The 27,494-nt window shown below is 42.2% G+C and overlaps 1 protein-coding gene and 1 long non-coding RNA gene across 2 annotated transcripts; one reads left to right on the top strand and one right to left on the bottom strand.

Annotated features, from left to right (window-relative positions):
- Positions 1-372: 372 nt before the first annotated feature.
- On the bottom strand, positions 373-21,166 carry mtmr7a (myotubularin related protein 7a). The gene is made up of 14 exons (XM_015008876.2): positions 20,911-21,166; positions 20,573-20,695; positions 20,309-20,471; positions 19,104-19,261; positions 18,257-18,385; positions 9,229-9,363; positions 8,841-8,973; positions 6,354-6,463; positions 4,873-4,995; positions 4,588-4,637; positions 3,638-3,838; positions 3,359-3,493; positions 2,288-2,414; positions 373-2,208 (listed from the first exon to the last, which is right to left on the bottom strand). Exons 1-14 carry the CDS (start codon positions 20,932-20,934, stop codon positions 1,864-1,866), a joined length of 1,956 nt encoding a protein of 651 aa, XP_014864362.1. The 5' UTR covers positions 20,935-21,166; the 3' UTR covers positions 373-1,863.
- Positions 16,820-17,102, top strand: LOC148157148 (uncharacterized). Its single transcript, XR_015764507.1, has 2 exons — positions 16,820-16,909; positions 17,057-17,102. It is a non-coding gene; the product is annotated as an uncharacterized LOC148157148 (long non-coding RNA).
- Positions 21,167-27,494: the final 6,328 nt, after the last annotated feature.

Genomic DNA, 27,494 nt, shown 5'->3' with positions numbered 1-27,494 from the left:
TTTTGTAATTCTTTTTTTTTTACTTGATAAGTTGTGTGTCATCAGCAAGAAACTTTGCAATTCTCAGTGATTTGGGGAGGGAAAGCATGTATCTAATAAAAAAGCAGTCCAAGAATGGAGCCGTGAGGAACGCCATGTGAGATTTTTGCTTGGAACTTGACTTTCTACACTTAACATTCTGGATTTCACAAAGTAGACTCTAATTGACTAAAATGAGCAGCCCAAACATATTTGAGAGGAAACTGTTGTCACTATAAGGAGGTTATTTATTTTTTTCCCCACAGATGTGCCCAAACACCTACAAGCAACACCACTGGTTATTCTGAATGTGTGTGTGAGCCTTTAGTTCATATAAACACAGAACCAATAACACACGTATAATGTTATATTTATTTCACATGATGTTTCCATACCATTACATTTACAGCAGTTGAAGTTGCTCTTTGCTTACCTGAACAAATAAAACCACAGGTGTAAATCTGTAAAGCTTTTATATATAAATAAATGCAACATTCAAACTGACTGATATTTTTGTTCAAAACAAACAAACAAGCATTTAACATAAAAATATAACAAAAATAATAAATCATAGTACAAAAATATGCTGCCATGCATTGGTTTATCATCTCTTGGTTCATTTGCATGTATAGCTGCACAGTAATACATGATACACACTTAAAAATACAGCCGATTTAAAACAAATTGTTTAATAGTGTCTATAGTAGAAAAAATACTTTGTAAGCTGAACTACTAATCTGAAGGAAGCGATACGTTTGTGTTCACATGCTCCCATCACGCCGTGGTCCCGTAATATCTCTGACATTCATTAAATAATAAATATACAACAGGACAACTATTGCTCTCCAGGTCCAGCTAAAAGCCTCATATGCAGAACACACGACAACATTAATGAGAACAATGTGCCACACGAATAACAATGAATGTTTCACAGTATCAACAAAACACATAGTTGCCGATTCAGATTCAGTTCGAGTCTCTTCTCTTCTCTTCTCGTCCGACTGCGTTTCTGATCAGGTGCGGTTTGTCTCTCTGGTGCCAGTGGACGGGATCCCGGCAAACGCATCGTTCATCTGGAATCTATTCAGATTCTGCCAGGCATTGAAAATGAATATGCAGCGAAACGTAGTGGTAGTGGTTGTGTCATGCTGTGGGCACACGTTTCTCTGATGGGAAAAGAAAAGCCGATGGGAAGACGGATAAAGCTAAAACCTGCAGAGGAGGTTTAAGTTCCAACATGACGAAAACCCTGAACGTAAAGCAAAAGCATATTTATGAGATAGAGTGGCCTAGTCAAAGCCCAGTCATAAATTCAGTATGTATTTGTGGGAAGACTTTTTTGGGACGTTTTCATTCACAGATGCTGTTCCTTCAACCTGACTACGCTTGAGCTACTTAAAAAAAAAAAAAAAAGTTTAGGCAAATATTTCAGTCTGTAAACAAAACAACAACAACAACAAAAAAAATCTTCCACTTTGAAGCCCAAACTTAAATGCACTGAAGTTTGCAGTTGTAATGTGACTTTTACATGGTCTGTAGCTAAAACTTCCTGAAAGATCACATTCTACAAACAGACATGGACGTTCATATGGCTTCCTTTATTCTCTGTAAGTCAATCGTAATTATTACGCCTTCCTGGAAGATCGGATTAGACAGCTTAGGAATATTCAGCGACGTACTTTTCATTTTCTGCAGACTATGAAAAACGAGAGTCAGCTACAGCTTCGGGATTGTAGGAAATCAGGAGTTGCCCCCAATCACTGTAAACTAAAAACGAAAGTTGGACACGCGGCCGTTTGTCGGAGTGACGTTTTCAAACCCCGGGGGCGTCTGCTGCGTTTTTGCTCAGGCGGCCGAGTAGGCCGCCTCGTCCGAGTCCGGGTCCGGGTCCGGGTCCCTGGCGCTGTCCTCGCTGAGGGGGGAGCGGCAGCTCACGTCTGCGATCCCGGACTCCGGGTCGCTGCCGTTGGAGAGGTTGGGGTCCGCCGTCTGGTCAGGATCCTGCGGTGCGAGGACCAGCGGGCCGTCCGCCGCTCCGGGAGTGCTGGCCAGGAGGCTGCCGGTGTAGTCTTGAGGAGTGTTGGCCAGAGCGAGGTTCTTCCCCAGAGCCCGCGCCGTTGAGCTCTGATCAAACGCGGCAGCTCTGTGGGCATCGCTCCATCCCTGCTCCTGCTTCAGCTCGGCTATTTTCTGTGGACAGAGAAGCCGTGGTTAAAGCCAGAAACGGTTTGGCGGGACGGTCGTTTCTCGTCGCCCGCCGTCGTCGTACCTGCTTGTGGGAATCCAGCTGCTCCTCCAGCTGCTGCGTCTCCTCTCGGATGACCCTCAGATAATCCTCCACCGACTGTCGGGGGTGCATCCCGCGGTCAAACCGGTTGTACAGCCCTCTCCAGAATCTGTGCAGGCAAAGACATTTGTCAATCCAGATTATTTTATTGATTTTCTTCTATTATATGTGCAACTTTTTCTGCCTGAATGAAATGGGCGCCTCGCAAGTCAAACAAGATGGGTGTCAAACGTTTGTGCAGCAAAAATTTCGTCACCTTCCTACAATAGTAGCACTAGTCATTTATTGCCAAAAGTGATATTTTAGGCTGTTATTTTAGGAAGGTGACAATTAAAAAAAAAAAAATTTACATTTCCAGAGGTCAACGGTCAACCAGAGCCGCGCTCACATTTAGAAAAAAATAATTTGGTATCAACTTTTTATTTATATTATTTTATGAAACCTCTATTTTACCAGGATAAAAAAAGAATAAAAACACTGAGATTAAAAACCTCTTTTTCAAGGGAGTGCTGCCCAACAGGCAGCGACAAATACAACACAAAACATGAAACCGTTAAAAGAAAAGAAAGAAACAAAAAAACCCACTGAATTGGCCTTGAGATCTTTGTTTGGATGTAAAACAAATAAAAAATAAAAATTGCTAAACAAGATCAAGTCAGTCAAAATTTGTTGTGACTTTTGCTACAAAAGTTTTAGCTGCACAAACAGCAAAATTCATTTTTACCCATTTTTGTTTGATTTTGTCAATGTGTGTGTGGCAGGCTGATGTCTGGTGACGTTTTGTTGAAAACTTAAAAATTGCAAAAAACAGAAAAAATTTGTTGTGCTGCACAGTTGATTGCTAACATATTTAGTTTGATTTTGCCGCTGTGGCCTGGCTGGCTGACCTTCGATGACGTCCGGAAACATTTATTCACATCTTTAAGAAGACGGAAACTTCTGCTGCACAAACATAGCACAATTGTTTCATTTAATTTGAAGAAGGAGAGAGGGAGGCGCCAACTTCACTCTGCTCTTTCCCCCCTTCCCTCTGTGCACAGACAGTGTACCTACTTAAAGCAGTAGGGGGCGGTAGACGGTCGCAGGAGTCCTTGAGACTGGCTGTGGTTCTGTCTGTACAGCGGGTTGATGAACTCTGCGCGGTTCGTCCAAAGGTAACTCCACAAAGAGTGAGTCTTTTCATGTACACTTTTCATGACAAGAAAAGACGACATTAGCATTTGCAGATTCCTCAGAAGGAGGCGTCTCCATTAAAAACAAACAAACAAACAAACAAACAAACAAACACAAAAGCGGAAGAAGCGACTCCCGGCAGAAAGTGTCAAACCTCACCGGAGCTCTCTCCTCTCCCGCTGGTTGTTGCCGATGAAGTTCCCGAACTGGCAGGAGTAGATGTGGCTGTGAACCGTGATCAGGAGATTCTCGTTGTACTCGAAGGCACAGGGGAACTGCTCCATCAGCTGCCACACGCACTCCAGGAACTGATCGACGATCGGAGACACCTCTTTGGGGTCTCCAGCCAAGTGGTTGCATCTGGAGGGGGAAGAAACTCGGTTATCCCTGAACACACAGCAGGGAGACCCCAGCGAGATCCGACACTGGACGTCACAAACACATTTTGAGGTTGTTTTTTTTTCTCAGGTAGGCCAAAACAAAGAGGTACTTACTGCAACTGTGAAGTTGGAGGAAAATGCCAACATTGTTTGCAAATAAAAATCTGAGAAGTGTGGCATGCACTTGTATTCAGCCACACGAAGTTAAAACTTTGTAGAAGTACCGACGTCTTAAAGATTGAAAATTATGCTTTTATTTTTTATGTTTTTTGGAAAAACATCTTAACCTCAGTCAGACTGAATGGAGATCACTTGTAAAAAAAAAATCAATTCTCAACTGAATTCAGGTCTGGACTTTGACTGGGCCATTCAAGACCCTGATTACGCTTCGATCCAGACTTTTTGTGATAGGGGTCTTGTTGTTGTCCTGCGGAAAGCTGACCGTCCAACCTTTGCAACCCAGAATCGGTCTGTATTCGGCCGCTTCCGTCTTCCAACAAATTGAGCTGCTTCCTCGTCATCCGTCATTTTCAGATGAACCGTGGTTAAGTGCAGCTGAGATCCAATTGCACGTTAACTAGGCGACCTCTAAACGCAGTTGATTGGATTTTAATCGGGGGTATCGGAGTAAGAACAAAGAATGTTGAAACCCATCGATTAATCTTCTGTCCAGGAGCCATTTTGAATCGGTACGAATGATTTTGCAAGACATTACAATTAGAGTCAAACCTTTGAGTGAACTTGTGTCCAAATGAGACCCAGTCTTTTTCAATGAGGACCTACGTGCAGAAAAGAAAGAGACTGTAACCAATAAAGGTTGCATGCTGTGATAATCATCTCCTAACCTCAGAGATAATTTTGCATAATATGATTCAAACACACATGGAAACAGGAATGTTTTTGCACCAAAAACTGAAGCCAGAATGGAGTTGATCGAATTTAGACAAGAGCAATCAATCACAAGAGATTAGATGAAGAAAAAACAAACAAAAAAAACCGGTTGAGTGGGTTTACCATGAGTCCTTTCAGGGTCCTGTAGTAGGGATCCAGCAGCACACAGGCCACTGAACACACCTGGGCTGTGCGGTCCCACCCGTCTGAACAGTGGACCAGGACACTGATGCCTTCTGCAACAGCCTGTGTGTAAACAATCAGAGACACACACAGTCGTTTTCATTGCTGACAAAACTATCCCAGTGCCCCGTCTCATCGACTGGTTCTGAAAATCAGGCTAATTTCTTCTGCTTTTAGCTCCCTGTGTCGTGTGTTATCTACAGAACACGGAGTTTAACTAATGGAAATGTATTCCCACATGTGCTAAACCTGCCAGCTCCTCTGGGGGAATCCCAAGGTGTTCCCAGAAACGCAGCACAAAGCACATGTAGACTGCTTGGGTGCACCTCAGCATTGGTCACGTCAACTGACTGCAGAGTGTTCGGGCAAAATCCTTAACTCTAAGCAGAAAGATGAGGCCCTTGCTTCTCCCTACATCCAGTGGGCGGCGCAGGTTGCTACAGTCGACAGCAGCCACACAGGCACACCCGCTAGCGGGAAACAAACGCACCCAGTACAGCACTTTCATTCCATTGGCTGAAAGGTTGCCAGGCGACAGTACAGAAAACATTTCACAAGCGAACAGAGAGGTTTGTGAGGGGACATTTGAACCGAGCAAATGTCCGCAAGTTTCAAGTGTGAGGAGAACGGCTTGAGAAAGGACAGCAGATATTTGAAAGAGAGAAGAAATTTTGAGAACAAGCGTTACAAGTTTTGAGAAGAGAGACATGAAATCCTGCTTTCAGACTGGAAATGTGAGCTCTTGAATTATGGCAAGGAAATTCCCCCCTGAATAGACCTTACCAGAGAGGCTTAGGAGTGCAATTTAAATTGAATTTAAAAGTGATTTCCTCTTTATATAGAGAAAATTATACATTCAGGCTCATCGTGATTGGTCGTCTTTTACTTGGGACAACACTTCTCAAAAAATTACACCAATAAATTTCAAAGTCTCTTTACTTATTTATTTTTTAACGGTTCCACATTTGTAGTGAAAATATATTTAAGGAGGGAGCAGCAGAATTGAGTATGTGGATTACAGCCATTGAAAATGAGGAAAATCCTCTCTGCCCAATCGCGACATATCAACCTAGCATTTCAAAGTTTGACATGAGTTTTCCAATTGGACAATGATCGCAGGCACACATCAAAATCTAATGTTGAAATGGATAAAACAAGCACAGATTAAGCTTCTGGAGTCCTATTGGGAACCAATCGAATTAAATTAACTCGACCGATTCTGCCAGGAAAAAAACCCAAATGTCTTACCATAATTATACCAAAAAACTGATTCTCATTTTTAAAAATGAAGTTAAGTCAATGGATCCCATCCTCCTTCGCCTCTTCCCTACTTCTCCTGCATGCTACGCAAAAACAACCTTCACAAACCGTTTCTTAAAGAAACGGTGACACAGACAGCAGGGATTAGCCTCCAGACTGACCTTAGCGATGAAGACGCCGGTATCCAAAACAGCTTTGATGTGCTTCAGCCAGCCTGAGCTCTCCAAGCCCTCCAGGAAGTCGGACATGGAGGGAGAACGAAGCTCACACACTGAAAGCACAACACAGCTGTCTGAGTGGCAGGAAATGCGAAGCAGACCTGATGCATGGGGTTTATGAAACATCATTCTCTCCCACAGTGTGCATAGCTGGTCCTCCCCCCAAGACAGATTTCTCTTATATCCCAGATTAATCTGGAACAAAGTAAAATGTAGCTTCTAGGTCGAAAACTTTAGGACAGATGAAAATTTTAAATCACCTGAAAATTGTGCAGGTGATGGTTTACATGCAATGAAGACACTTTCTTGTGGTGCGCTATTGACCAATTAAGCTACACAACTTGTGCTTAATATGTTTTATGGTCATGTCTTTAACAGTTTATTGCTAAATCCATCATTGCATTAAGACGGCAAGGATAAAACATTTCGATGGCCAATAATAAGGCAGAATTCTTAGTAACAATAAAATCCAAGCACTACCTAGCTAGCTGTGCCAGGCTAATGCTAGCTTGTACATGTACAGGCACAAAGAGATTTTTTATTTTGTGACAGAACATCCCGCATTTTTAAAATGCTCCAACATCTATCCGCAAAATGAAGTCTGTGTTTTGTGTGATGGAGTGAATGCGACAATTTTTAAATAAGGACTGCCCTGCAACGTTAGCTAGCAACTCTCTGTTTCACAAGCACTCACCAAAGAAGACTTTTTAAATTATTTGTGTAACAGTGTTTTATATATTTGTTTTATGTAGACACAGACATGTAACTTATTTATAAGCCCTGAATGAATAAAATCAGGCGTTAACAGCTAAAGTGGCTAAAGCTAGCATCTGCTTCGTAGCTTCCTGTCGGTTTGAAACTAAAAAGATTTTTCAGCAGCTTTTAACCACCTTTTTTAACCCATATCCAAAACCAGCCATTTGATGAGGAAGTTGAGTACATTTACAATAAAGAATTGTGTAAAAATGCTACACATGTAACAGAGATTCCCGCTGACGCTACACCAGTTTGTCTGGCAGGAGAGACGCGGGTCATCGGGTTTACTGAGCCGGTGGCTCGGTGAACGGGCCTCCCCTGGGAAGGTAATCTGAGTTAATGTTGCCAGGCTGGGGGGTCCTGTAAATTTTACTGAAGCTTGCAGTCGTGTAGAGTGAAGGGCTGCCGCCGTCTCCTGGCATTTGAAGACTTCCCCTTCAGTGCCAGGGGGCGCAAAGAGTTATCAAAAACCGAGCCAACTCTGAACTCTTCAGACTTGAAACCACATCATTCTCACGCCCTCCGCCTGCATCCAGGGGGATAATGTTAGAGACAGTCCACTCCGGGAAACCAAAGGAAAAAAACCCTCTGAAATCAAATCCAGATGGATTCAAAGCCGTCCTAGGAGCCAGTGCCCCTGGACGAAACGCAGGAACCTTCCTGTGGACTCATCTGAAGCAGCTCAGTCTGCATGACCACAACTGGATAAAAGCACAGAGGCCTTCACTCGCTGTGCTTCAGTAAAGGTGAAGAGAGCGGATTAAAAAAACATCTTAAAAATTAAACAGCTTTTACTACACAAGCTGAAACTACAAGTACCGTGCAGTGAAAAAGTATTTCCCCTCCTTTCTTTGAATCCCCAGTACCAGAACCAGAACATGAAGAAGCAACATGCAGTTTTTATGCTCCACAAATCTGGAACAAACTTCCAGAAAACTGCAAAACAGCCGAAACACTGAGGTCCTTCAAATCTCGACTGAAAACCAACCTGGTTAGAGTTACTTTTGTTTCGGAGTAACATTGGTCAACATATTTGATTTGTATTTCATGATGATTTTGATTACGGCATCAGACGAGATGTGATGTTTATTGCTCGTTTCATAATCCGTGACCGTATCTTATTGCTGAAATGTGCTACACAAGTAAATTTGACTTTACGTATAATCAGAATACAAATGTTCATGTCAGATAAAAACAACCTGAATAAATAGAAAACACGGTTTTTAAATGAGGATATTATATTTAAGTGAAACATCCAAACCGGTGTGAAAAAGCTACTGCCTCTTAGATCAAACACCTGCTTGTGCCGTCCTGGGCATCAGTCTTTGAATTTATGATTTCAAACACAGCAGGTTGTTGAAATGCTGAAGAACCGAACCACCACACTGCCTCCACCACCGAGTTTGATTGTCCAAAAAGATCTTTTTTTTCCCCCTCCTAATAATTGTGTTGGTTTTATGCCAGATGTAAAAATCAAGCACTTCTGTCCCATTGACCAAGAGAATATCTGCCCAAAAGTGTTGCGATAGTTTGGATAGGTTTTTGTTCCTGTTCATGACTGAAATCATGACTTAAAATCTTCCTTTTTGTACTCGGTCAGGTTTGTTGGATGTAAACATTTTGTTTCTGCATCTGAAGTGTGAACTTCATCCGAAGAGGCCGCAGCGATTTTACCTTCCAGCATTTTCTGCTGGCTGTTCCTCATGACGTGGATGTTCTCGATGCCCATGAACTGGAACTTTATGTTGGAGTAGTTGTCTTCGTTCTCGTAGCCTTTTCCTGCCGCCCTGTTGGCGATCGCGTTCAACTGAAGAGACAAGACAACACGCACGCACGCACGCACGCACACACACACACGCACACACACACACACACACACACACACACACACACACACACACACACACGTCGACTCCGGTTCATTTTAGCCTCCACGTTACAGGAAACCTCAGTAACGTTAGCCGCTGCACAGCCAGGAAGTCCTGAGGACATGCAGCTGTAAAAAACAAAACAGCTGAACACATATCACTGCTAGCGGCTCGCGTTCCCACACAGGGCTCACCTTGGGCCTGGTGTCCACCACATACATGAAGTCGCTGCGGGGATTGGACCTCAAGATGGCCTCCAGCATCTGCTCGTCCTCCAGGCAGCGAGCGCTGAAACCCGACAGGGGCTGGCTGCTGCGGCAGATGGCAGCCTGGGAGGTGTTGTTGTGATCAACAGGTGAGCGAAAGACGGACCGTTTTAGATTTCTAACAGAGCCACATGATATTAAAACAACACACGGTGGCCATTTTATTGTTTACGACTGGGATCAGAGGCGGGCAGTGTGGACTAAATCTGCACTTACATCAGAGTACTTCAACATATTTTTACTGGGGTAAAAGTAAAAAGCAGCCATCCAAGACATTACTTAAAAGTAAAAAAAGAAGAAAAAAACTAAATAACTAAAACAACTACTTAAGTACTGGACGATACGCAGGAGCCTTCCAGCGTATCGTTTACACTGAAACTATAATGACGATTTTAGACAAAGGGACATTATAATCAATGCCTCCCATAAAATGATAAAACGATTGAGAAAAATATAAAATGTGGGGAAATAATTGCATTTTATACAAGTACATAGTGTAAAATAGTATTTTAAATACCAAAATTAAAATAATTCATACAAATAATCACAAGTACAAAATAACAAAAAGAGAATAAATTTTCCTAATCAGTTTCTTTCATTATAAAAACTTGAGAAACTTTAAAACTAAAACTGCAGGTCTGTGTCTGAATCATGTGATTAAAACAAACTTGTTCTTCGTTCAGTGAAGTTATTCACAGTGGGAAAAGTAAGAATCCTTCATAAGAAAATTACTCAGAACTACATTTTTTTCCCCCAAAAGAGTTAAATCAAATAAATGTAACTATTTACTACTAAACTCTGGTTGTGATTAATACAAGTTTTTCTTACTATCCTCTTTCTTTTCCATCGTCATATTTTCACAACTCTTTCTAATTTTGCTCCGTATTGAGCATTGGCATTAAGACACAGGGAACACTAATCCAAAACGTCTGATATATGACTAGGAAAACAGAGTTTCAGTTCAGATATTTAAATGCAACTGTGTTGTCCTTAAGACATTCCTATAAATAAGTAAGTTCATAAGGTTGAATAAATAATTCTAAAAGTATTTCATTGTAATTAAAATGATTGCAAGTTGTTTAGACAAACAATTTATGCTTTATATAAGTTTTTATAAAGAATGCTTTATCGGTAAATTCTACTTCCGGTTCCGGTTACGTACTTCCGCTTACGTACTTCCGGTATTCCGTTTTCGCTAAAAACAAAGGTTCACATGCAAGAAGCAGCATGGAAATGTTATCCGATGCCATCCACTCTGAATTATCATGCAGGAACGCCGTAAGTTACATCATATGGCAGTTTATACTGTTTAGTTGGATGTTATTGTTGATTTTCCTGTAATGTTATTTTAGCGAACTTGAACCACTTAATTTGGGCATATATCTCTCTACATGTTGAGATAGAGTATATTTTCTGTCATTTCAGTTTTCACCACATGTTCATGAAGACAATTAAACAAGCTGCAACTGAACTCCAGGGTCTTCATTTGTGGTTTAACTCGGTGTCACCAACAGCTACGTTGAAAACACTACAGTGAAAAGGCGTCAATTGATTATTCTCCACGATCAAAATGGCATCCAGCAACAAGTCTGCATGCAGCCGTTCTTCTGGATCAGCAGTAAGTGCTACTTACGCTCGAGCTAAAGCAGAAGCTGCTAAGGTGAGAGCATCTTATGCAACCAAAGAAGCACAGTTAAAAGTTGAAAGAGCAAAAAGTGAATTGGAAAAAGCTAAAATAGAGGCAACATTGGAAGTGATAACATTACAAAAGGAAGCTGATGCTGCTGTGGCTGAAGCCCAAGTGCTGGAGGAAGCTGAAGCAACACAAGAGGAGCCCGACAGGAGAAAAGCTCTGTCAGAAAAGTCAATATTAGAACGTACAAGTGAATACGTACAATCTCAAATGGGCATAATACAATCTCCATGTCCTGAAAAAGCACCAACCACCTCTCGCCCACGAGTAAGCTCACTCGATACATTTGTATCATGGCATCCTCACGTTGAACACAGTGTAGAGCCACAACCCATCAGCTCTGAACAAAAGCTCACTAAGGACAATGTTGCTGCCCTAAATATGCCCAGTCAGACTATAAGTGAAATGAAACAAAACGCTCACCTCAACCCAACTTGCTCACCGTTCACGCCTCACTGCAACACCCCAGCCAGCATTTCATACCCAGTTGAGCCATTTGCACAATACATAGCAAGACGAGATCTGATCACTTCGGGCCTTTACCAGTTTGATGATAGGCCAGAGAATTATGGAGCATAGTACTCTTCATTTTGTAGTGCAACAGCGGATGTTCACCTAAGTCCCATTCAACAGCTAGATCTCATGACAAAATGGTTAGGGAAAGAGTCGAGTGATCAGGTAAAACGCATACGCTCAGTACATGTCAACAACCCTACATTGGCTCTACATAAAGCATGGGAGAGACTAAACGAATGTTATGCAGCTCCTGAAATAATCGAAAAGTCACTCTTCCAACGATTGGACAGTTTTCCAAGAATAACGGTCAAAGATAACATCAAACTACGTGAACTAGGGGATCTGCTACAAGAGATTGAAAGCGCCAAGGAAGATGGCTACCTCCCTGGCCTACAATATCTGGACACTTCTCGCGGAATTAGGCCTATTGTTGAAAAGCTCCCACACGGTCTTCAGGAAAGGTGGATGTCACATGGATCTCAATATAAAGAGGAAAATCGAGGCTGTTTCCCACCCTTTAAGTATTTCTGCCAATTCGTGTGCAAAGAGGCTAAGAGACGCAATGATCCAAGTTTCCACCAACAATACGACCAAACACACTCAAGGCCAGAAAAGAATTCAAAGAACTTTTTCTCTAGTAAACCTATTACTGTACACAAAACCAATATCTCTGTCCCCAACAACGACTTTAACAGGAACTGCCCACTGCATAATAAGCCACACCCACTCAAAAAATGCAGGACGTTTCGGAACAAACCACTCACTGAAAGGAAGGCCTTCCTCAAAGAGAAAGGAATATGCTTTAAATGCTGCTCTTCAGTCACTCATCTTGCAAAGGACTGTAAATCTACAGTAACATGTTCTGAATGTGATAGCACAAGCCACGATTCAATCATGCATCCTGGTTCTCCAGCCCAGATCAACAAGGCTCCCTCACTGGCACAAGAGAATGGTGGGGAGGGAGAAAACAGTCCTGACACAGTTGATGTCATAACAAGCTGCACAGATGTGTGCGGTCCAGGTCAGTGGGGTCGTTCATGTTCTAAGATATGTCTTGCGTGGGTGTACCCTTTAGGTTGCAAGAACAGAGCAGTCAAAGCTTATGTAATATTAGATGATCAGAGCAATCGTTCCCTAGCCAGGCCAGAGTTTTTTGAACTTTTTGACATTAAAACTGAACCTTTCTCCTACAATCTCAGAACATGTTCTGGTGTTGTAGAAACATGGGGTAAAACGGCTCAAGGCTTCCAGATTGAGTCACTAGATGGGTCGGTAGTTATCCCTCTACCCCCGCTCATTGAGTGTCAGGACATTCCCAACAACAGAAGTGAAATCCCAACCCCTAGCGCAGTACTTCACCAGCCACATCTTCAATCCGTAGCAAAGTACCTCCCAGAACTAGACCCTAAGGCTGAAATACTCTTGTTACTTGGGCGAGATGTTTTACGGGTGCACAAGGTCAGGCAGAGGGTTAATGGCCCTCATAATGCTCCATTTGCCCAGCGTTTAGATCTAGGATGGGTTGTAGTAGGGGAGGTTTGTCTGGGTAATCTTCATAGGCCGACTGTCAGCACTCTAAAAACAGTTGTCTTAGAAAATGGTCGCCCAACAGTTTTTGAGCCATGCAACAGTCTTCTGCAACTCAAAGAAATGCCACACACACTGAGTAAAGCACCTGAGCAAGCTTTGGGACAAACCGTTTTTAACCGGACGGAAAATGACAATAAACCAGCTCCTTCAATACAGGACGCCATGTTTATCAAAATAATGGACAATGCTATGTACAGAGATGAGGACAACAGTTGGGTCGCCCCACTTCCGTTTAAAGAACCTCGCCAGCGGCTGCCAAACAACAGAGAACAAGCACTCACAAGATTCTCATCCTTAAAACGCAACCTAAACAGAAAACCAAGAATGCAAGAGCAATATGTGGCCTTCATGGGAAAGATCTTTTCTAATGGTCATGCTGAGTTGGCACCCCCACTGAAAAAGGATGAGGAATGTTGGTATCTTCCGACATTCGGAGTTTATCACCCACAAAAGCCAGATCAGATCAGAGTTGTTTTTGACTCTAGTGCTCAGTACCAGGGTGTCTCACTTAACAATGTCCTCCTTACTGGCCCTGATCTAAATAACACACTCCTTGGTGTTCTTCTCCGCTTCCGGACTGACAGCATTGCAATCATGGCAGATATACAGCAAATGTTTCACTGTTTTATGGTGCGTGAGGACCACCGTAACTTCCTCCGTTTTCTTTGGCATAAAGACAATGATTTAAACAAGGAAGTTATCGATTATCGCATGAAAGTCCATGTATTTGGCAACTCACCATCTCCTGCTGTTGCTGTTTACGGACTTCGCAAGGCCATCAAAGCAGGTGCAAAGGAATACGGTGCTGATACTGTCAAGTTTGTGGAGAGGCACTTTTATGTAGATGATGGCTTGATTTCTGTTCCTTCTTCAGCTGAGGCAATTGACTTGCTTCAAAGAACACAAGCTTCACTCGCTGAATCTAATTTGCGCCTGCATAAGTTTGTTTCTAACTCACAGGCAGTTATGCAGGCCTTCTGCCCAGAAGACTGTGCAGCAGTCGTTAAAGACTTAAATTTAAGTGGGGAAGAAATACAGTCCCAGCGAAGCCTTGGTCTTATTTGGGAAATGACGACTGACACATTCACTTACTCAGTAGCCGACACAAACAGACCATTTACCCGACGTGGTGTTCTCTCATCCGTCAACAGTGTCTTTGATCCCCTGGGCCTATTGGCACCAGTCACAATCCAAGGAAGAGCTCTGCTCAGAGAACTCACTTCTGAATGTTCAGATTGGGACACACCCCTTCCAGAGGACAAACAAAGTAACTGGGAAACATGGAAGAATTCCCTTCAGGACCTAAAGGAACTACATGTCCCTAGAACTTTCACATCTACTTCTCTCAGTCAAGCGACGCATAAAGAACTGTGTTTATTCTCAGATGCATCAACCAAGGCCATAGGGGCCGTAAGCTATTTAAAGGCAACCCAAGCAGATGGCAAGGTTGAGGTTGGATTCATAATGGGCAAGGCAAAGCTAACTCCCCTGTCAGAACCAACCATACCAAGACTTGAACTCTGTGCAGCAGTCTTGGCAGTGGAAATGGCTGACCTCATTCAGGACGAGTTGGACTTACATTTTGATGCAATACACTTTTATACCGACAGTAAGGTGGTGCTAGGCTACATCTGCAACGACTCTAGAAGATTCTATACATATGTCCACAACAGAACACAGCGCATTCGCCAGTCGTCAAAGCCAGAACAATGGCACTATGTGCGTACAGAGGAAAACCCAGCAGACCATGCGTCGAGGTCATTGTCAGCAGCTCAGCTAAAAAGGTCAACTTGGTTCACCGGACCATCCTTCATCCGCCATCCTCCTGCAGAGATACCACACGTGAGTGAAATCTTTGACTTAATCGAACCTGACAAAGATTCAGAGATTAGGCCAGAAATCAGAACTTATGTTACTCACCTCCGAGCACTCAACAGTGAACGTTTCGAGCGCTTTTCTACTTTCAAGTCCTTAGTCAGAGCTATAGCAAACCTTATCCACATCGCAAAATCTTTCAATGGGACTAATCCAAACAGCAAATGCAAAGGCTGGCACAAATGTCACCTCCCGCGAACTCCAGAGGAGATAGCTCAGGCAAAAACTGTCATCCTCAAAGAGACACAAAAGGCTCACTTTGAAAAAGAACTTTCTGCCCTTAATGCTGGTAAGCCAATCTCAAAGCAGAGCCCTCTACAAAAGCTCAGTCCAATCCTGCAGGATGGTCTCATCTCTGTCGGTGGCCGACTCAAACACTCAGAAATTGAGAACTTGGAAAAAAGTCCATTAATTCTCCCTAAACACAGTCACATCTCTCTCCTGCTCACTCGTCATCACCACGAGCTAGTGGAACATCAAGGCCGTCATCTGACGGAAGGAGCCATCAGGGCTGCAGGACTGTGGCTTTTAGGGTGCAAAACACTTGTCAACTCAGTGATCCACAAATGTGTAACCTGCTGCAAATTGCGTGGGAAAGTAGAACAACAACTCATGGCGGCTCTACCACCTGAACGCCTAAAGACTTGTTCTCCTTTTACTTATGTTGGCCTCGACGTCTTCGGGCCCTGGACTATTACTGCCAGACGCACCAGGGGCGGACTAGCTGAAAGTAAGAGATGGGCCATTATGTTTACCTGCATGAGTTCAAGGGCTGTCCATATTGAGGTAATCGAATCTCTAGACACCTCCAGCTGCGTAAATGCCCTCCGTCGCTTCTTTGCTCTAAGAGGTCCCGCCAAACAGTTGTTGTCAGATCGGGGCACCAATTTTGTTGGGGCTTCCAAGGAACTAGGAATGGACAAATCAATGCAGAAGTATCTAACAGAGCAAGGTTGCAGCTGGGAGTTCAATCCTCCACATGCGTCTCACATGGGAGGTTCTTGGGAGCGCATGATCGGAGTTGCCCGCAGAATTCTGGACTCCATGTTGCTGCGAAATAAGATACAGTTGACTCATGAGGTGCTATGCACACTCATGGCTGAAATAACAGCCATCATAAACGCAAGGCCACTTGTCCCAGTGTCATCGGATCCAGAGAACCCCTTTGTTCTATCCCCATCGATGCTCATTACACAGAAATCTTGCCTTCAACCTCCACCCGGAGACTTCTTGGATAAAGACCTTTACACCAAACAATGGAGACAAGTTCAAGCTCTTTCCAACCAGTTTTGGACACGCTGGAGGCATGAGTATTTGCCCACATTGCAACAAAGACAGAAATGGACTGTATCATGTAGAAACCTTCAAGTTGGTGACCTAGTTCTGCTAAAGGACACGCAAGTTGCACGCAACAGCTGGCCCATGGCAAAGGTTACTGCAACATTCCCAGGCAAAGACAGTCGAGTAAGAAAGATCGAGGTAAAGGGATGGAGTCAAGGTTGTGTAAAGACATTCATGCGACCAGTTACAGAAGTTATCCTTCTCATGCCAAAGGACTGAATGTTTAATGGATTGTTTAGGATAGTGGCCTCATTAGTGTAGTGGCCAGGCGGGGAGTGTGTTGTCCTTAAGACATTCCTATAAATAAGTAAGTTCATAAGGTTGAATAAATAATTCTAAAAGTATTTCATTGTAATTAAAATGATTGCAAGTTGTTTAGACAAACAATTTATGCTTTATATAAGTTTTTATAAAGAATGCTTTATCGGTAAATTCTACTTCCGGTTCCGGTTACCTACTTCCGGTTCCGGTTACGTACTTCCGCTTACGTACTTCCGGTATTCCGTTTTCGCTAAAAACAAAGGTTCACATGCAAGAAGCAGCATGGAAATGTTATCCGATGCCATCCACTCTGAATTATCATGCAGGAACGCCGTAAGTTACATCATATGGCAGTTTATACTGTTTAGTTGGATGTTATTGTTGATTTTCCTGTAATGTTATTTTAGCGAACTTGAACCACTTAATTTGGGCATATATCTCTCTACATGTTGAGATAGAGTATATTTTCTGTCATTTCAGTTTTCACCACATGTTCATGAAGACAATTAAACAAGCTGCAACTGAACTCCAGGGTCTTCATTTGTGGTTTAACTCGGTGTCACCAACAGCTACGTTGAAAACACTACAGCAACGCTCCAGTTTAAGGTAAAAACTAAAACAATGAGCAGCAGATTAATGTTTAGTTCATCTCTTCCTGCATGTTGCATTTGGACTCACAGAGTCTCTCCGTTTTTCACATCTCTGTTTAAAAGCCACGAGGGAACCGATCTGAACACGATCCAGAATGCAGCAAACACAGAGCCCCGTCCAGCTTAGCCTGGGAATCTGACCCCGCAACGCTGTTTGACAAAAATCAGCATTTGGGAAAAGATATTTTCTGAGAGATAAATTTGTAAAAAGAAAAACTAAGTTGGAGCTTTTTCATAATTTCTCTGGAGACGAAACTGGAACGTCGCCTTGTGGAGCTGTGTCAAATGTTGTGGCATTAAAAAGGTAAGTATCAGAGCTACCTAATAAAATTCATGGTACATATATTTCTACAGATTTGGTTAGAGCAAAAAAAAAGTCATCAATATCTACAACTGATCAAGCCTACCATGGAGGAAAGCTACAATATGTTTATTTTCTTATTTGAAAACAGAAAGTTAATTATATATTTGCACCTTTTAATGTATTTTTTAATGGAAAGACTTCAGAGGTTAAACGAAAAATCTGCAGAATGTGACGATTTTTTTATGCGATTGGTCGATAAATAATAATCTATTTCTAAAATAATCGATAGCTGCGTATTTGTGTCAGTCGCCTCTCTCCCCCTCTCTCTCGATGCACACAGCAACCGTTTTTTTTTTGTTTGTTTGTTTTTAGCACAATTTGTTCCCACTTTGAGCTCCACGTCTTCAGTCTTGCCTAACAGATTGTGAAACGTTTTGGCTGTGAGACAGAAGAGAAGCTGCCACCAAGCAAACAGACCCATTAATCATCTTTGTTCAAGAAACTGGCCCAAGAAAATGAACATTTCCACCAAAACGTCGCCTCTTATCTTGATTATTTGTGATTTAAAAACAAAACAAAACAAAAAAAAAAACTTAATTGTTTGGGAAGGAGATGGACAAATGGAAATTGCGATCGTTGTTGCATTCCTCCCTCCGGACCTTTGACCTGCTGTTCAGCAAGAAACGCTGATGCTAAAGTAGAAAACGAGACATGCAGTCAACTTACATGGTTTTCTTTGGAGTAATAGGACAGGGCGGGGAACCGGCCTCTGCTTCTGAACTTGGAGCTGCCCACCAGCACCGGCGGCGCGGCGGAGTCGGGTACAAAGAGCTCGGCGGGGTAAGTGTCGCTCACCTTTAGATAAAAAAAAAAAAACCCACAAATTTAATTGGCAAACCATCACCATATGACATGTGACTGTTGTGGCCTAAAATAGTTAATATTTAAAATGTAAATAACACGTTCAAGTGCCTTCTTAAAATAGCGCCGCTAAAAGGGGCGCCATTATGCGTTTCAACCTTCAGTCGTTATAAAAATGCAATGTGTATCAAATACGACTGAAAAGAAATTTTATGTTGTAATTCAAGGAATTGGACCTCTGTCCCTAAAACTCAGCCTTCAGGAAATCATTGAAACAGTGCTCCTCTATTAACCTTTTCCTGTTCTTTACGAGAACTGTGCCGTGAGGAAGCTCATATAACGAGCAGCAGTGAGGCGTTTGCTAATTGCTGCTGACTAGTCTGAAGGAGCCGAGTGGAGGAGTCGCCTTACTGGAAACATGGAAACTGCAGCTCTGAGGAGGACCTACGCCCTCGGTTCCCCCCACCAGGCGTTTTGCACAGCTGAATGGTTGCCATGGAGATTAAATGACTTCTTAAGCGTGCATGAAAGAATCAAAGCAATGCTCCCAGGTTCGTTTCTGATTAAAAAACAACATTATAACATGACATAAAGCTAAAAAAAAAAACATTTGATTTCACATAACACTGCTTCTTTATTAAATCATGTCCTGATCTCAACCTCCTGCAGGGACCAGGATTAAATCTGTCCACTCCAAGGTTTTCTCCTTGACCTTATATTGTTGGTTGACCGGGGAGAGTTTCCACTGGGCGTTTGGGAGTCCCATTCGGCTGAAGTCGGCCTTGAGGTCAACGAAGGCCCAGTCCCGCCGCCTCTCCTCCTCGTCGACGTTGGGCTTGTAAGAGAAGCAGTACAGTTCCTCGTAACGCTCTGGAAGAAGAAAAGCGAGAGTTAGATTGTAAAGATGTTCAAGCAACTTTAGCTACTTTCTTTTTGTCAATTAAGAACCAAACGCTTCAATGTTTTTGCTTGGATTTTACGCGATGCGTTTAGTGACACGGTCCAGTAAAATTTATTACAAAGAATCTCAAGCTCGTTCAGAGAATATGGAGAGGGTCTGTGGACAACAGTTGAAGTCTTGCCACATATTCTGGATTGAATTTAGGTGCGTGCTTTGAGTAGGCCATCTGCATATATGTGTGTGCTTTGACCTAAACCAGGGGTTTAGATCAAAGACTGTCCACAACGGCTCATAAACAACGATAAAGAACCAACTAATGCTTTTAACACAGATATGTTAAGAAATTTAAGTTTTTGTGATTAATTCCGCCTTGTAGTAAATTAGAAAATTATTTTCTTATCTTTAAGTTGAAACACTAAAAAATTTCTCCTACTTAAAGAAAAAGAAATAAAGCAGTGGTTCTTTAAAAATGACAACATTCCTGTTGTAGATATTTATCTTTTTGTTTCTGGACAGATTTTGTTTGGCTGGACTGAGGGTGAAATCGACTCTTTGGATGGTAAAGGCTGCAGACTCCAGGTCTGATCGGCTCCATTTTTAGGTTTGTTCTCCTGCTCAAAACTGAATCAGTTCCTCAAAGCCTTCAGTAGGTTTTCATCATATTCTGTTTATGCAAGTAGGGTGGAAAATCCCACGTCAGTATTATCTGATTGTTACGCCCTCTTCCGGAAAAGGACTTCCTCATATTGACTGGTTTTCTTACTTTTATTTATTTTTTTTTTTAAACTAGTTGTACTGGCAGATTTTATTTTCACTATTAATTGAAAAGATCCTCAGATATCGGTATTGGAAGTGGAAAAAAAGGTGAATCCCTAAATATTAATGTTGGATATCAGCCTAAATGTTCTTCTCAGTGTGTCCATTACTATATGCATTATAAAAAGTGAGTGTATGAATACTTTCCCCAGCCGAATACTAGTTTTAAAGAATGGGTAGAGAGGAACGTCTGAGCTCACGGGGCTGGGAGAGCCGCTGCAGGGACAGGTGGACGTCCTGACAGTCCTGCTCTCTAGGAATGCTGAAGTGAAGAATCTGGAAGTTCTTGCAGCGGATGAGCAGAGGACACCCCGAGGCGCTGGCAGCCTGTTTGTCCACGCTGCACACCAAACTGTGAAGCACCTGAGGAAAGCACGCAGAGCCCACACGAACACAGAAAAATAGCGACATATTACTTCTGCCCTGTTGGGGGGGTTGAGTAGAGTGCACCAATAAGGAGTTACCCATGTTTCACTGCGGCCTCCCGCCTCGCTCTCCACGAAGATGCTGTGGGTGGCCGTCAGGTAGAGGGTGCCCACCCTGCTCCTTCTGGGGGACACTCTGTCCAGCAGCCGGACATTCTCCACCTGCAAAGGGGGACGGGGGGGGACACGGATACATCAGACACACTCTGCCAGCGTGGCAGCAGCACACACACGCCCTTTATGTCGAGCATCTGTGTGTGTGTTTGTTAAATCAGAGTATCATCCACAATCTGTCTGTGTTTATCAGTCTGACGCTTTTCTGCTAATGCGGAAATACAAGCGGAGCTAATCACTGCATCAGGCAGACCCGCGGTTACCTTCGGTAGTCGGATGTGCTCCATCAGCGGCTGAGCGGGTCCGGTCCGATCACTGGCTCCGCAGCATGGGTTCGGTTCGGTTACACCATTTATTACGGTTAAAGAAGCGGCTCCGCGAAGCTCTCAGGTAAAACCAGCCATGATATTTCTATTGTCTGGGCTGCAGTCAGCCGCTGGGTCCTAAAGCCCGTCATTTCAAGACGTTTAAAGGGACAGCTCTATTTTTTTTTTTTTTTTTTTACCTGAAGTTATAATCTATAGAAGCCTGCTGCGGCCACTCTGGTAAAGAAAGAAAGAAAGAAAGAAAGAAAGAAAGAAAGAAAGAAAGAAAGAAAGAAAGAAAGAAAGAAAGAAAGAAAGAAAGAAAGAAAGAAAGAAAGAAAGAAAGAAAGAAAGAAAGAAAGAAAGAAAGAAAGAAAGAAAGAAAGAAAATAAATAAATTATCTCATTTTTGAGATACCATCTCGAAATATTTTCATTACTTTTAGATATTATTTTGATAGTACTTCAAAATAATGAGCTTTATTTATTTATTTTTACCAGAGTGGCGGAAACAGGCTTGCTTAATAATCATTAACAATTTGCACTAGAGACTATGTTACATTTATAAAAATATATATTAGACCTCCATGCCACTGTGATCCAGTCATTCACACAGAAGGACTTACATTTTCCAACTGAGCATTGTCCAATATTATTATATTTTTATAATAATAATATTATATAAAAATATTATATCATTGAATATTAGTATATTTCTTATTATAGTAATAAAAAATAACTTTTTATTATTAAAAGTTATTAAACTTTTAATAATAAAAGTGTATTACTGTTTATGTAACGAATCTTTAAAATTCACCAGTTTCCCTTTTTGAATGGAGTCAAAATAAATGAACTTGATGATATTCTGATTTACTGAGATGCACCTGCATGTTTCCTTACCCAGTTTTTCTTTTTCCTGTTTTGTTGTACAACTGTGTTTATTCAGAGTTGTTCCAGAACAAATTAAAGACCCAAATGTTATTTTGTCATGCAGGCCACTGCAACCAAAGCAAAAAAAAAAAAAAAAATGCACAGTCGAGTGCAACTACTGCAGCTGAATAAAAGGCGTCCCGTTGTGAATGCTGTGATCGGGACTTGGATGTTGATGTGAAAGAAAGATTTTTTTTTTTTTTTTTCAGTTTAAATCCTACAGTCAGGATATAAATATTGCACATGTCACTTTAGGCAACAGCAGCTCACCTAAGAGCAATGTTTGATGAACAACATCAGTTCTTTTTGGAAAGCAGTGCCAAAAATACTAACATGCTGTTGCGTGTGGACCTCAATCCAGTCAATAAATAAAAGCACAAAAAACACCTGCGATGTTACTCGAGCCAAATGGAAACTGGTTTCATGTCAGAGCACATGGGTGAAGTTCGTCTTACTCAGGATTTTTAGTTTCAGCCAAACTGTGCTGCTGCAGACATTGTGACATGTCATAGCAGGATGAGCAGAGCTGGGCTTTAAAACAAGTTCATTCCAGTGAGGGGTTGGAGTTGGAGCCAGCTGGCTGTCTGACAACACTCACAGGGAACAGTTAGCAGATACAAACCAGAAAGAAGGAGACTTTCTCCTGCTGTCTTTTTATTTATTTATTTATTACAAAAAAATACAACCAACTTTAAAAAGAATGTGTCCATTACCTCAGTAGAAGAGCCATCTCTGTAAATGTTAAGGCAAAAGGGAAGTTTATTTAGCTAGAAATAATTCACGCACCAGGCAATCCAAAATACCGCACACAAAAACTGACTGAGAGCTTGAACAGAATTGGGTAACCAACACTTCAATGATGCCAAAGATGGCGGCAAAATCTACAAAAATAGATGCAAAAAAGATCTGATTGAACCTGATTGAAAATGTAAATAAAGGTACCCAAACTTCAATGAGTTGGAACGGTGTTGTAAAGATGAACAGGACAAATTTTCTCCACAGTGATGTGAAACTCTCATAAAGTAAGTCAGAAACGGCTTCTGCAACTTCCAAAATGTGTTTCTGTCAGCTAACACTGGATGATAATTCACTCATTGCCTATTTTGGATTCAGTTGTGTTTTGATTATCAAGACTGTGTGGATCTGTGTTTTTGTACACCTTAGATTAGAATTAAATCATTTTAGGATATGGTAAAAACCAGATATGCTTTATGGTTCCCTCGTACAACAAAACAGACTTAAATGAACGTTTTCTTTCTTTTCCCATGACCGTAAATGACCAGCGAGCACACAATAGGGAGAAATATGTATATTAAAAAAAAGCACACAACAAAGTGCCGAATCCCCTGGCTCTGGGTATAAATTTTGAGGATTGCTCAAGAGATTGTCACAATGTTGAATAGAGAGTGAGGATTTTCTCGAGAGGTCTCCAAGTGCAAACACAGATTGATAACATGTGGCCAAAAGGTTGAGGCGTGCATTCAGGTTCAAACTCAGTGTGGAGCGAGCTCTGCAAACATTGTCGGCATAGTTTTGGTAAGTGCTAAAATATTGTAAGCGCGCTACATCAGTTTGTGAGCCATAACTGACTGAGGCATTGGGTGGAGGACTGAATCTGAACTGCAAGACTTTATGTACCGAGTTCAAGCTGCCCCCCTTAGCGACTGCACCCGCCGCACCTTACTCCTGTAGATCTTCCCTCTGTGTGCCCCAGTGTCCCACCAAATGTTGTCGCCCTTCCTGTTTGACACCCCACATCAGTGTATACATATGATCTGCATTGTGTAATAATGATTTTCGTTGCCCAGTTTAGCAAGTTTCTCATTCCTTTATGAAGAATTAGATTATTAGTTGTTGGTTTTTTTTGTTTTTAGCAGCTACATTGGGTTTAAACCTACACCGGACTCGGCACTGAAGGGGAAAGCTGTGACGATGCATTTCCATCATGGATGACTGCACATCAAAATATGGTGACGCCACATGCTATTGGAAGCAATACTAAACAAAACAACTGTTTTGCCACCTCTATTATAACCTCCAAAAATAACCCAACCTCCATCCGTCCATCAGTCCGTTTATCCGTCATCGTCAGTGGTCAGATCGTACGAGCATCAGCCATAAGCAGAGTACCAGACTTTCGAGTTTAGTTCGGGCATAAAACAATCCAACCTGACCTGGCTCTTGCCCATAGACGTTGTGTCCAATTCCTATCCAACACTAATTAACTCTAATTGGAAGCCCAAGCCCCAAGCATGTTGTAACCGTAGAGCGAGTAAAAAATAAATCTTCTGGAACGTATGATTGATAGGAAGTGTTTGAAGCCCTCCCAGGTGTGAGAGTTGAAACTCCATCAGACAAGAGACTCTGCCAGACGTTACCACCAGAGCCGCACAATACATTTGGGCACCATCACAACCCTCCCCTTCCCCTGAGTGTCCTAGATTTGCGGCTGCAGATCAGATGAATCGACCACAAAGTCAATTGTTAAACTGCAGCCTAAGATGCCATTCCTCTTGCTTGAACATGGTGTTCTTTATAGATAATCCGTAACAAGCACAGGTGTCCAATTCTTCATATCCCTCCAGGTCTCACTGTCATTGCCCATGTGAAGGTTGATGTCCCCCAGTAGAACAAGGCAGGAGTGCTTGGCTTCCCCTCCAGGGACTCCAGAAAACAATCTGAGCTACTGTGGGGCACATGAGTACAAACAACGATCAGAACTCGTCTCCCCACATGTAAGCAAGGAGAGGTGTGTTACCCTCTCACTCACCAGAGTGAACTCCAAAGTAGAGGAACCAATGAACTTGGTCACTTATGGCCTCTCAAGAAGTGGAAAATTGTCCAACCCATCTTGAGGGGCCTGGTTCCAGAGCTGGAGCCGTGCGTCAAGGCAAGTCCGACAACATCTAGCCAAAATATTAATTTCTATTAATTACAGCACACTCTAGAGTTGAATGTTTGGCACATTTGCTATACTTGCTCTAACTTGAAAAGGGAATTTAATCTAATTTTATCCACATCTAAGAAATACCTAGTTGGTGGTAACTGGATATTAATGTGTCTTTATGCTGCCTGAGTCTTCTCATTTTCAGAATTGTCAGAAGATGGATATTCTATTCGACTTCATCTCCATAGAAGATTTTTAGGAGATTTTTGACTAAGTGATGGGATTAGATATAGCATTTTTGCAATGTAGCAAACACAACAACCAAAAAATCTGGACAGAAGTGTCCAGCAATCGATGCAGCACATCCAAGGATTATGAAGGAATAAGGTTTTTTAGGTTTGATTTATGGTTTACGTGTTTGTAGCACAAATCAAGAATAATGCCACCAACTGACTGACTGTAGAGGATTTTGGTTTTTCAGATGCGGTGCATGGGCTGTATTTAGCCTCCAAAAGAAACATGAGATGTTGCAACTGGAAAAGGGTTCTTTGCACTAAATGCATCGACTGAGAAGGCAGAAAACAATAAAAGCAGTCAGACTGGATTTGTGTCTTAATTTGCATTCTCTCCCACTGTGTGCTCATGCAAAATGAACCAGATAACCCCCCACCCCCATCCCCTGTGAGCATTTATTAGTGCAGAGTTAATTTTTGAGAGTAAGTGCATCCCAAGGGACTTGAACATTGAGTCAACTTTAGGTCAAGATACTTGGACACGACAATAACATTTTAAAGATTTTTTTTAACTGCTCCCAGATGCATTAAAAGTCATAAATTACACTTCTCAGTTTCCATTATGTTTTTTTATGAGATAAAACTTAATAAATGGCTCAAATTACAACATTTGAAACTGTATAAATTCGTTATTTTTGGACAAAAGCCATCAGGTTTCCCCCCCCCCCCTTTCTATATGAATCACAGAATAAATAACCACCATACACACATTTTAAAGTTGCTCTCTCTGCAAGACCGACCCAGATAGACATCACTTGTCTGTAGCATCCATAAATAATGCTACATCCTTGTACTTAATAAAAACAGTATTACAGTCAACCTAAGTACTGGTTTAGTCTCCAAGCTGCATGGCCCAGACTGTTCTTGAGCTGTAATATAAAAAGGCTTTAGGATAGTGCGTCTAAATCTGGCGTAATGCTGACCTCCCAAAACAAACGTCCAATCTATATTTGTAGGTCACGTTTTCAGTTTACAAAATAGGTCATCTTGGCGATGCTGCCTCAGGTGCGCCAGACTCTTTCATGAAATGAACTCGATGTTCTCATCCAAATTCATAAGGTTGATGTCAATAAATTACTGGGTGAGTTATTCTGAAAAGAGGAATAACTCTCCCAGGCTTGTCACACATTCTAGACCTAACTTAGAATGTGTGACAAGACTAGAAAAGCAAGGCTCGCAGAAACTCATGGCCGAATCGGCTGGAGGAAAAAAAGCTGCTTCCTCAAAAGACGTCCAGAATTTTAACAAAACAATTGGACATCTGAGGGGAACTATACAGATGCATGCCACACTTTTCAAATTTTTCATTTTCCTTTCACTTACAGTTGCGCACTATCCACCACACATAAAATCCCAAGAAAATACATCTAATGTGAAAAAGTTTGAGTGGCAAAATCGTCTTTGAATGTAGGGGATCTGACAACTATTTCAGTCTAACACCTGATGACATTTTTTACTTTTTTCTAATTATATTTCTTGGATTTTTAGTTTATATCTTGTCTCATATGTGATGGAGTGACAACATGTCTGGGTGAGGTAGACAGACGGTGAATGAATGGATGGATGGATCTTGTCCACTACCATGAAAACAAAGTACCATAAAGACGGGAAACTGCTCGTTTCTTGTAAACGAGCAAACTAACAAATTCAGCAAGTCAGACAATTATTTCCACTCACATTAAACGTTGATTTACAATGACGTCTCTCCGCCAATCCAAGATAAGGAACACCATAGAAACCACACCGGTTTTCATAGAATCGAGGCCTTCAGCCTCGTCGCGACCCAAACGCTGATCACGCTACATCATCGAGACACCACGCTCCGCCTTATCAGCGATATTGCTCACTCTAACATTTCCTGGTGACAACAGTGTTAACTGGAGCGAGCAGTCCCGGTGTCCGCAACGCAAACACCACTCAATCTGTTGACCACGTCCGCGTTTTGCAAGCCGGGGCCCACTCGCGGCCATCGGAGGCCGCGTTGCGTTCAATTGGCTTCACACGATTAGCGCGTGTCAACATTGAAACACCGCGAGCCAGTTGACTCCTTTCCACTGCTGCCATGGTTACAGTGCAGAACGCTTTGCTCTATTTTTCATTTTTAAAAAATTTGATTTTTTGCTTTTTACACTATTCTATTTAAAAAATCTAAACTTAAAAAGCATCTTGATTTCGAAATTAATTTTGAACCTTTCACCATTTTCTCCTGTCAGTAATCCTCTAAGGAAGGCTTTCTCCCCAAAATCAGCATGCGGGTCAGGCAGTCGGCTCTCTCCAGCAGCCGACAGTTGCCGGGCAGTTTGTCCGTGATATTTGTCAGGCTGCAGTGGGAGGCACCCACCCAGAGCCAGGTGACTGCTGCTGTCACGCCGCGGAGTCTCTCTGGTCGGCGGGGTTGGATGGGGGGCTTCCTGAGGCCAGCTGCCACTTTC

Source organism: Poecilia mexicana, unplaced genomic scaffold (genome assembly GCF_051168715.1).
Source record: "Poecilia mexicana isolate PSO_F unplaced genomic scaffold, ASM5116871v1 scaffold_10, whole genome shotgun sequence".
NCBI lineage: Eukaryota > Metazoa > Chordata > Actinopteri > Cyprinodontiformes > Poeciliidae > Poecilia > Poecilia mexicana.
Note: the sequence above shows the minus strand (reverse complement) of the source record. Positions and strands in the feature narration are given on the sequence as shown.

Excerpts from the sequence above, each read along its gene's own strand:
- mtmr7a (XM_015008876.2), bottom strand. The coding sequence starts at position 20,934 with ATGGAGCACATCCGACTACCGAAG. Across the intron at positions 9,364-18,256 it reads ATTACTCCAAAGAAAACCAT|GCTGCCATCTGCCGCAGCAG; the intron begins GTAAGTTGACTG and ends AACACCTCCCAG. Across the intron at positions 8,974-9,228 it reads TGGTGGACACCAGGCCCAAG|TTGAACGCGATCGCCAACAG; the intron begins GTGAGCCCTGTG and ends TTGTCTCTTCAG.